Source organism: Simochromis diagramma, unplaced genomic scaffold (assembly GCF_900408965.1).
Source record: "Simochromis diagramma unplaced genomic scaffold, fSimDia1.1 OVJJ01000284.1, whole genome shotgun sequence".
Classification (NCBI taxonomy): Eukaryota; Metazoa; Chordata; class Actinopteri; order Cichliformes; family Cichlidae; genus Simochromis; species Simochromis diagramma.
This window is the reverse complement of record NW_024386871.1, coordinates 3,078,215-3,089,597: the sequence shown is the minus strand read 5'-3', so window position 1 is coordinate 3,089,597 and position 11,383 is coordinate 3,078,215. Positions and strand designations below refer to the sequence as shown.

The window sequence follows — 11,383 nt, the reverse complement described above, 5'->3', positions numbered from 1 at the left end:
AGGGTTATCAAGATATGACATGGATTAAACCCTATACTAACTGCCAGAGGGGTATGGCTGCCAAATGAAACGTCCAAAGAGACACCTTTAACATATTTGAATGTCAATTTATGCGCGTACAGTTTAAATACATTGAAAGTGGTGATTTAAACCATGAAACATGCTGATTCACAAGAAGCCAAATGTATTGTGTGCTGTGGTAGGCGCACAGTGCTGTATGGAAAACCCATTCTGAGGATGACAGACGGTTCGCCTGGTGTTATTAATATATCACAGACCTGTAACACAGGTTGCATCCTGTAAAGGAGCAGAGAGGAATCTGAATATTCTGTTTTTGTCAGACACAATTTTTTTTAATTGGTACACCCACGCTGCTCTGTGCAGAGTGCGTACACCCCAGTTTGTGAGGCAGACACCCACCAGATTGGTCTGCACACAAACAGGGCTCCATAATTACGCTCCTCTATTCAGCAGTACTGCCTGTGCGTCAGCACAAACGTCATATTAGAGCTGCACATGGGGGACGGAACATTGGAGAGGAGAGGAGAGGAGAGGAGAGGAGAGGAGAGGAGAGGAGAGGGAGCCTCGCAGATGTGGCGTGCTGGGGCTTCTGCTGCTTGCAGGCAGATGTTCTGTCATCCTCTGTCTCTCACTTATAAGGTGAACGACTGTGGAGGAGTAGCTCTGTTCTCCAGTTGTAGAGAGCAGGGAGAGACCAACTCTTATGTTAGCAATTCATCCAGCTGAAGGAGATCTGGCCTATAGCAACAGGGTGACTGGCATACAGCCCTATAACTTGCACTCTAAGATGACATGTTATTGATTCAGGTCTGGTTTGGCTGAGAGCCTCTGATCATTATGAAATATGGCCTAATGATTTAATATGGTGACGCCAGGTGAAGTACATGCCAGCTAAAGACCTGATGATCAGTGATTGCTCACTCTTTCTCTGTACATATTACATCCAGCCTGCATCTTTAAGCATCTCTCAGCTCAGTTAGAAATAAAGCTCCAGGATATTTAAACACAGTCGGCTACTCTAACATGTCGAATGAGGATTAAATAGGAAGCGACTGCGAAAAACAGCTTTGTTTTTCATTGATTAGCTGTGTACAGTTCCAGAAGTATTACAGCCAGATGATAATCATAAAAACGATGGCAACAGTGTTGATGAGAATGATTACGACAATTAGAGCCTCTAAATTGATAGCCCCTTGTATCTCATTTAGTCAACGATCTGAAACTAGGATCTGAAATTAAGTAAGCTGTTCAGAGCACAGGTCTTTCCACGCCTCTGTCTTTCTCTTTATGTCAGATAAAGACGCTCACATCTTGCTACAAGGAAACTTAACTAAACCAAATGAGGATAAATTATTAACCAGAAAACACGCGTGGAGAGCGAGCACAGGCTTTGGTGATGTGCCCCTTGAGCAAGAAACAGTTGTGCTCTTCCCCTGACCGGACCTTCCTGAGAGCAGGGTACGAGAACCGGTTCTCTAAGAGGGCATCGGTGATGTTTATTCACGGCGTGCATTGATGCTCCTTCATCCTCTTCATCCCGGCGAAGGTGAGGTGCGGTGCTCACCTTCTGACTGTCATTTTGTACACCTACATCACCACCACCACTAACAACAACCGAAAATTACCCTCCACACACGACAACTCTGTCGGGAGGAGGTTCCGGTGCTTGTCAGCTGAGAGAGAGAGGGGGGGGAGAGAGAGCGAGAGCGATCCTCCTTGGCACACATTGCCAGTGTGGCAGTGAGATTTTGACTAACTGGCTGACTGACTGGGGGATTCTGGAGGAATCACACGGGGAAGGGACTACACGCTCTCCGGTTTTCTCTTTTTCCCACCCCTTTCTCTCCTTCTAGTCTGTCATCGCCGGAGAGGTCGATGGTTTTGTAGCCTGCATCCATCTCAGCGGCGGATTTTGTTTTATTTCTCCTCTCCTCTATTGGCCGAACCGGGGCTGATCCCAGCCAACCTGGGCCGGGCCGTGGAGCTATTCAGCGAGCCTTATAGCTGAAGTTGGCGGCACCCGAGATGAGCGCCTTGAGACCCGGGAGCGGGGCTCTCTCCTCGCCGGGGAGACGGTTTGGGTCGTGGCGGTGCTGCTGCTGGTGGTGGTGGGTGTTGGTAGTCGGGGTGGCGGTAGGTTCGGGTGATCCGTGGATGTCCGCCGAGGCATGCCCCTCTTCTTGTTCCTGCAGCAGCACCAGGATCTCTTGCGTGGACCCGGAGCGGGGTATCAATGCCTTCCCTGTCCTGCAAACCGAGGCAGAGATGGAGAACATCACCGACATGTGAGTTTCCCTCATAAGCACCGGTTCACGGAGAGATGTGAAGCTAATGCGTCAGGGGCAAATCAGCATATTTTTCCCGACTTTATCCTTTTCCAGCGGCCCACATTTCCCAGAACTTCCCAAATAAAGAAACGGCATCCTTCACCCCTATTCAGCCAATTGTATCGGGAGCTGACAGATACACAGTCAGCAAAGAAAGCGGCCCAAATGTTGTTTATTTCTGCTCTGAATTTTAACGTGATGAATGAATTTTAAAGCGAATTCGTAAATCCATATCACTTCAGGTAGGATTTTAAGTAACCGACAGCCTACACTTCTTTCCTCGTTGGCAAGGGTTTGCCTCAGAAAGGCATCAAGTGCAACCCACATTGCATAACAGACTCTTTGGCATCAAGGGGCACATCAGTCTTTCGGCACCAGCGAGGAAACAAGCTCGTTTAGAAATGAAATGCAGCTGAAGCCGATGGGCTTTATTCTGACAAATAGACAGCTTAGTCTGCGCGCGTACGTGCTCGTGTTTGTGTGGAGACGCCAGACACTACAGTCCAAATATTAGCACAGACACTTCCCAAGATGGCTTATATGAGTGTAGGCTATCTAAATGAACCACACAGGCGGAGAGAATCGATGCTGAAGAAAGAAGGAAAAAAAAAAGTGACATTTTTCTTGTCAGACTCAACATTTTGCTGGCAGTCTCTTTAAGGTTGGTCGGGCGCAAGATGCCATAAATCTCAGTGTGTGTTTAGATGTACTGTATCATCTCCTCTCCGGGCTGTATTTGAGCTTTTTCCACTCACATTTAATGAAACGTCACTTGGCCTGAAAATGAGCTGAGGCACCTCTGCAGCCGAGACAAATTAAACGGGAGATTAAGGTTTTTAATTGCGCCAGCATATTTCTTGGCAAAGATAAACGGCCTTGTTGGTAATGACTTATGTCGGAGATAAACAGTTTTTATCGGCGGCCTTGGAGAAGCCTTGGAAGCTCTTTGAATGAGCCAGTGTGGTGAAAAGCACTGACTGAGTGCTTGGCTAATGTAAACAGAGAAATTACTGATGACCGTGGAACTGCTAATTCCGAACGACCTTGCCAAAAAAAAAACCCCTACGCGGGGGAGATAGTGTAGGTCATCGTGCGCCCTGTCGTATGTGCCGTTTTTGGTTGGACTTAGTTTATGACAGTTGATCTGAATCCTCAACAACTGGTCAGAAATCGATGTGCTCTATGGGTGTAACAGCTCACACAGTCTGCGGTGATGTCTCTTTTGTGCCCTAATGTGTAGCCTGCGGTATGTATATGCTCAGAATTCCAAACAAATCATACTTAGTCACCATCTGTTAAGAAAATATCCTTTAGAGGGGATTCAGGGAGGTGGCTGTGCTAATGACTGGATAATACAGACGATCATAAATGGCAATATGTTTTGTTACGCACAGAAAATGCCCTCCTGCTTAAATACTGAAAACATAACCACGCGTACAGAAATTTCCCAGAGTTTGTATATTGACGCTTGTACCCCTACACCGACAGACAAAGGAGGCTAAAGCACATATGTGGGTATAATAATGGTTATTTAAAAGCTCAGTTAAATTCCTGCCAGCTCACTAAAACAGACATTCAGCGACGGCTTCGTCAAACATGTGCACACTTGTGTTATTTGACAGCAGCGTTATTATTCATCAAGACTGTCTGCTGTTGCCCTTTAGACTCTTTTGCAGGTGTTTATTTTATTTTATTTTGTTTTATTTTATTTTTTTTTAAGCGCAGACACCGAGTGACTAATTGGTGATTTATTTCCGATCGCAAACGAGTTCGTTCCACTAAAATCATTTTGTCACATTGTCCATGCATCACTGCCGTCAGGCTTTAGTAGTACAGTGTGCTCCTTATTGAGAGATACATTTCATTATCACCAGATTTTTTTTCCCTACGTTTTTTTTCTAGTGGATTGTGATGGGAAATGAGGGGAAGGAAAGGATAGGTGTTGTGCACAAAAGGTTTTCTGCAACACCCCAGACATGCAGATTGCATGGTGTACTTTTTTAAGGAATTATATTCTTATTTAACCACCTGTATCTATGTTACTTACCCCCCCCCCCCTCTTTTTTTTTCAAAGGGGCAGAAAACAGGCAGCAAAACACTAAGTAATCGGAAGTAAACACAACATCCACTTTATATGCAAGCCAAACCAACTGCATTGCAATTTAGAGCAATCACACTGACCAGTGCTACTATGGTAGTAACCCCCTAAATTCACCAGGACCCCCCTGCTAAACAGGCCATGTGCTGTCACTTCAGTCCTAACTCATTTATTTTTTCACTTGCATCAACTAAAATGTAATTATTATGGCATACATTGAGAAACATGAACTAAAAGTTACACCTGATGAATTTGCAATATTTCCCAAAAGAATTGCTCCTTCATTTCTACAGCCTTCAACAAATCAATCAATAGAGATGGTTTTTCTCACTCACTGCTTGTCTACCCCCTTGGAAAAAAACACATTATTTACTGACCTTGTGATTTAGCAAGGGAGTATGTGCAATAAGTGTGGAGGTTTGTGCAGGACAAAGGGCGGTGCTGTGACTGTTATACTGTGTTCCCATGATGGGAAAGACTGTCCAGAGCTTTTGTTTAGCTCTAAATGTTCTCAGAAATCCGATCCCGAAGCTGTGATATTCAAAGATCGCATATACTGCTTTCCAGCACACATTCACACAGCTAAATTCATTCACCCAAGGGAGTTGCCCACAATCATCTCCTGCTGGCTCTAGAATCAAGTGCCATGCACAAGTGCTGCTGAGGAAAAGAGGCGAGAACTGTTCCTTTTTCACTGCCCCCCCATCTCCTACGTACCACCTGCACGCTTTCCAGAGTCCTTTTTTTTCATTATTATTTTATTTTGGTCCCTCTGACTTTTTGAAATGCTTCTGTTTATGCTTCCACCTGTTAACAAATGAGCCATCTCACCAACGCTTGGTTCTCTTGACAGTTACATCGCAAACCAGAGCAGCTTCTCCTCCATCAGCGACAAAGACCTGCACTACTACAAGAATCTCAGGAACCTGTGAGTCTTTAATGGCTTATATTACCCGTGTACCCTTTGAGGTCTGTCTGCATTATTTTAAAGTGTTCTTGTCCAATGTTGGACCCAAACAATAGGCAGCATTTCTATGTACATTCTCTCCTCTTTTTTACTAGTCTTATTCATTTATTTCAGCCTTGTTGTGTTTATCACTGCATCACACAGTGTTTTGTCCAGTTCTGCACTTCTTTATCTTAATTTGCCTCTTTAAAAGAAAAAAAAAAAACTATAACCACTAGCAACCACTTTCTTGTACCCTGAAGATAAAATCTGTTAGGAAAACGCTACCTAATTTCTCAACCAGTATCCCATTTGCCAAGCAAATTAGCACAAAGCACATATCCACAGTGAGTGTGCTGTATGGTTTTCATTGTGGCTGGACTCATGGGAAAACAGCTATAAATGCAGGAAGTCTTAAATGCTGTGTTTAAGCTTCTATCTGAAACAAATGTCCCGTGTATCTAAGACACGCTGCACAAACACTTACACTCTGTGCTGTGTTAATGTAATAGTGTGTGATCTGACTAGTCATACAACAATATTTTGTTATGATTCACACTTTTAATGACTAAATGCTCAGCCCAAGTGATGCCACACCATCAGCTGCAGGAGATAACATCGCACCAAACGGCAATATTGTCTTACAGCCTCACCTTAACTGATAAAGGGCAAAGACTTTATGCATCACATTATAGCATCGTTGTGTAATGCCTGTTGTGTATTAATATTAATTTTTTATGTACATAAAAGCATTTCTATTGGGGTACCATTTACACTATGCCCAGCGGATCCAGTGTATTAGCTTCGATTAGCTCTGATGGATGCAGTTTTTATTGGCGTTGTTTATATAAACGTCATTTTAACAGAAAGGGAGACTGATATATCATTTTAATATGAAAAACAACCTTTGTTTGTCTCTGTCAGTTTGCATCACAGACATCCCTATATTGGACAGCCAATAACAGAAAGCGTGTCCTCTTTTAAAGCCCTAAATGTTCATCATTTGATTAGTTCTTTGGACTTAAATTGTTCTACTTTCTAAAAAAAGTGTTGTGTTAATATATATATATCCTGGTTGTGGTTTGTAGGTCATATAAGACAATAAGGAGAGCAGAATATGGGTTACCAGGTTCTTATTGCTGGCACATATCCTCGTCTTGCCTGGCTTGTGATGTGAGACATATGTTCATGAAGATACTGATGATGTTCTTGCTTTTGTTTTGTGCCAGAACGGTGACCAACAGCAGGCTAACATATGTATCAAAGCTGGCCTTTCAGAACAACTTTAAACTGCAGTACTTGTGAGTAAAAAGTCATGCTGTTTATTCCTTCCCTTTGATTGAAAATGTGTACCTTTGCAACGCAATGTGAACAAGTCACACTGTGAAGAGAAAATTAATAAGTAAGAAGAAAAGCCAGTGAAGGCAGTGAGATTGATGAAAAAGTCCGCTACAGGTTAACAAGATTTATAATTGATAGTCAAACCGTGATGCAGAGTCAATATAATTAAAGTTTAGTTTGATACTTATTATATTTAATTAATGCGACACTTAAGGTTAATTGTGACAGTCTGTGACAATGTGTGGGGAAAACCTTAAATGAGAAATATAATACAGGCTTATTAGTGTAGATAGAAGCAGACATGTGCTATTAGTCCTAACAACAATCCACTACTTTGCTTTGGTGCTACAAACACAGTCTTCTTCCCTAATGTTTGATTTAATTTCTAGGAATCTGAAAGATAACAACCTGTCATCCCTGTCCTGGAGGATATTCAAACACCTCAACATCTCTTATCTGTGAGTTCAGAGGAACCTTTGCTATCAGTCTTTCTATCCGTGTGTGTGTCTGTTGGTTTACCTCCTAGTTACTATGAGAGTCTTTAGATAAACACAAATACACACAGTAGCATCTGTAATAGCATCTTAGGTTTTTAATCTCATCGGTTCATAGTTCTATTTAGTCCGTAATTTTCCTCAAGCAAGAAAATGTTTTTTTTTTAGAAGTTCTTGATTAAAGAGGAGCTGACTTTTTAGTTGCATTCAGAGTCCAGTCAGATCCTAATTTGAAACAGAGAGTCAGAAATAGTGACATAGTTGTTGCGGGATAGTAATTCAACTACAAACTTGGGTTTATATTGGAACGCAACCGGTTGGTTGTATAGTAAGACAAAACCCTACAATAACTGAGTTGCCTGTTGCAAAGAAACATGTCGCAGAGCAGTCTGTCTGTCTGTGTTTATAAATTACATGGAAGTTATCTTTAACCCTTTGGCAATCTGTCTGAGAGTGACTGCAGTGAGTCTGAGTCAGACTGTGATTGTTTGGAGACAAGTTGGCCCCCACCAGGCAACCTGTCCAATCCCTTTGCAATCAAAAGTGTTCACCCAGGAGGTTGAGGTTGTATTTTATTCTTAGATTTTTTTCCCCGTTTCTATTTTGTGCTAAATAACAGCACAGAGAGCATGCAGAGATGTTAGTAGCAAAGCCTTGTAATGTGACAAAAAAAGAAAAAAAACAAATCCCAGAAACACTTAACACTAGTGGTGTCGAACAGTTACAATTCCTCTCTTTCTTAAATCTTCCAAAATGTCTGTTACTCTTTCATGCTTTGCTATGCTCTGCTTCTCACAGATCTTCAATGTGTGTGTGTGTGCTTCTAGGATCCTGTCTGGAAACCCTCTCCACTGCTCCTGTGAGAACATGTGGATCAAACTGTGGTTAGGAGAGGAAGCAGACATTCAGGAGCTACGCTGCATTGAGGATGGAGGAGCACGCAAACTGCTGTCCAGACTGACATTACCTAACTGTGGTAAGGGCGTGCACACACACACACACACACACACACACACACACACACACACACACACACACACACACACACACACACACACACACACACACATAGGGTAAGGACCTGGAAAAAACATTCACAAGCTGTAGCAGAGTGTAAAGCGTTGAAGCACCTGGAGGAAAAAAGAATCAATCCTAATAGTTTCCTGTGCAAATATTTTTCCAAGGGCTTGCTTAGATTTTGTCGTGTTCTTATGTATTTTTCATATGTCTGGCACATCTGTTTTTATGTGCACAGTTTGTATAAATGTGTATGTACACGTGTGCGGTATGAAACTTGATATTTGAAGACAAATGTGCTAAGTGTTTTGGCAATTCTCAGGAGGTGTGGGGGTTGAATGAATAGAGACACTGAAGTTTGCTGTTAACACCTAAGAGGATAACTGTACAAAGAGTACAATTCATGCACTGACTACAGCCTCTGCAGTAATCAGTAATATATACCTACTGGTATGTGAGTGGGTGCTGCACGGACAGCATTGCACTTACATGGAGTGTCGCTTAGCCTGTATATTGTAATTTCCCAAGACACTGTGAAGTGCAGAAAGCTACAATGTCTTATGCATGAGCAAGCAAACAAATGACCAAATAAAAGCACGCACGCACACTTAGAGCCTCACTTTCACAGGGCTTGAACATGTTGTTTGCTCTCTGTTGTGTGTCACCAAAACGCCATCAGCGCTGCACAGACTGATTTATCTTTGTCCAGTTGGGATTTTTCCTCATGCGATGCACAGATTAGCTGCTAGATGGAGTAAAGTGAAATGACCGACACACAGGTTATGCATGTGTGTGCCGTTTGTGAGTGTGTGAGGGTTGTGTTGTCCTATAATACTAGGCGGGGTAGTCTTAGCCTTTCTGGACAGGTGTCCAGCCATCCGATCAAAAGTTACGAGTGTTCATCTTCCTGTTTGCTCTAAATTTCATACACTTATGATGTGTCATAGCGCTCTATTTCACTCCTCTGGTTAACCCAGCATGTTTAATGTGATGATAGGTTTTAAAAAATGGCTGCAAGTTCTGTCAAACCTATCAGAGATTTCCTCTAATCAGAAGGGAAATGGGAGAGGGGCCACCACTGTGTTCATGTATTAAAATTTTAATTTGGGGAGGCTCTGACTCAGGAGGTAGAGGTCCAGGTCCTTCAGCCTGCAAGTCCAAGTATTCTTGAGCAATAAACCAACCCCCAAATTGGTCCTGATGTATCCACCGTAGGGTGAGTGCATCCATGATAGAAACCCCTTGGCTTGTAGCAAAAAGCTCTTCAAGTACCAGTCCATCTACCAATTAGATGTGCGTTAGATGGGTTATAAAAGTACATGCTTGTATATTGTATCAATTAATGATCCCACGAGCATCAGTTCCTTTTGATAGATACATACCACTGCATGCTGGGAATATTGCACAAGAGCTGCAGTTTTGCACGACCCAGTTGTCTAACCATAATTTGGCCCTTATTAAACTCGCTCAAATCCAGGCGCCACAATGAAGAGGTAATCAGTGTTATTTGCTTCACCTGTCAGTGGTCAAAACGTTATGCCTGATCGGTGTATCCCTGTAGTAAAAAGGTCTATAAGTACCAGTCCATTTACCAATTAGATGCGTGTTATTTCCAGTATTCTTGTGTACTTCTGTGTAGGTACATGCTTGTATGGTGTATCACTGAAAGCTCTGTCATTACATTGAATGTGCTAGATTAACCAAAGGAGAGAGAGCGAGAGAGAGAGAGAGAGAGCATCATGATGTATTGTACGGTACATGCTTGTATGCTTGTAGTAAAAAGGTCCATTTACCAATTAGATGTGTGCAATGTTTAATATTCTTGTGTACTTGTGGGGAATCATTGTATTGAACGAGCAGTTGAACAACATGAAAACAAGGCTTTTATATTTATTATTATATTTATATGTACATGTGTAACCTGGGGGAGGAGATGTCTAATGAAGCTATTACATTATGTCTCAGTGAGCCGTCCCTATTGATTATTTTCCCTTTTGCTTTTACTACAGAAACTACGAGGGTATCGATTGTAGAAGTATTCGTCCTAAGTATTTTCACACACACGTATCCACAAAACAATCTGTCCTGCTTTTATTCTGGAGGTTTGCAGAGAGCCTGACGATGTGTGCGTATGTGTATTAGCTGTGCTGCTATTTTAGAGAATAAACGCACAGATCTTGATCGTTGCCTGTAGAAACCATCATATGTCTGCTACGTATGTCAGTCGTACGTAGAGCTTACTTAGAGATTTTGTTTTGTGTTCCTTCCCTGTTCTTTTCCTCGCCACACGCAGAAAACAAAGAAACGTTAGTTTAGTCAGGATTTAGTTTATTGCGCGTATCGTTTTCAGAGATCATACAAAACCTGCCAAATTTGTGCATCGCCTTGCCTAAGTTGCTCATCTATTCCTTCTTGCTGCTCACCTGCAACAGCAGCATGCTAGGACTATATGATGCTTTGTGTAATTCAGCACATAGATGACATCATTGACTCTGAAAGTTGCTGACTGTATGTACTGCAGTAAAATGAAGTGTTATAAAGACCATCTGCACTGTGTCCCATAGCACCGGTGACCTGCTGTCACGCAGCAGATTTCATTTCCTTTTCCACTGAATCATCATGTTTTGTTCTCTAGGAATAAAAAGAAGAAACCCAACTTTTCTAGATTTATGGAAAGCTGCAATATTATAAGCAAACCCCACAAAGATGATCACATTTTAAAAGCAAGAAAAGACGCTTTCCACAGATTTAATCAAGAAACGTTTCTTTGACCTGCCAAGAAACACAGTTAATATTATAATAAAGAATTATGTCTTTACAATCCTCCACATACAATTACTTACCACATAAGTGTAATGTCAGTTTAAGTACACTTCCAGGACAGGCTTCTACAAACCACAAGGCTTTTATGCTTATGGGAGTGTTTATGAAGCATGAATGTATAAATGTCAGCAGTTATTTGACACTTTATTCTTCCCTTCTTTATATCATCTGTATGAATTTTTCATGAATCATTCTATTTTGGACACTCTTCTGTTCATAAGATGTGTCAAATTACAGCTTGACCTGTCTCAGAGTCTGACCTGCTCTCATTCTCTGGATTTGTTGATTTTTTTTCCAATCGTGTGCACTGTGTCTG

At 42.0% G+C, this 11,383-nt stretch overlaps 1 protein-coding gene across 3 annotated transcripts in view; it reads left to right on the top strand.

Annotated features, from left to right (window-relative positions):
• Positions 1–1,706: 1,706 nt before the first annotated feature.
• The window catches only part of ntrk2a (neurotrophic tyrosine kinase, receptor, type 2a), a 107,006-nt gene continuing 97,329 nt past the window's right edge, over positions 1,707–11,383 (top strand). For 2 of the 3 annotated variants that reach the window (XM_040031661.1, XM_040031660.1), the window contains exons 1-5: positions 1,707–2,306; positions 5,300–5,374; positions 6,622–6,693; positions 7,123–7,191; positions 8,055–8,203. In XM_040031661.1, the coding sequence (XP_039887595.1) occupies positions 2,047–2,306; positions 5,300–5,374; positions 6,622–6,693; positions 7,123–7,191; positions 8,055–8,203 (625 nt within the window). In that variant the 5' untranslated portion in view covers positions 1,707–2,046. The remainder of the gene's footprint in view (positions 2,307–5,299; positions 5,375–6,621; positions 6,694–7,122; positions 7,192–8,054; positions 8,204–11,383) is intronic. The other variant, XM_040031662.1, reaches the window with a different exon arrangement.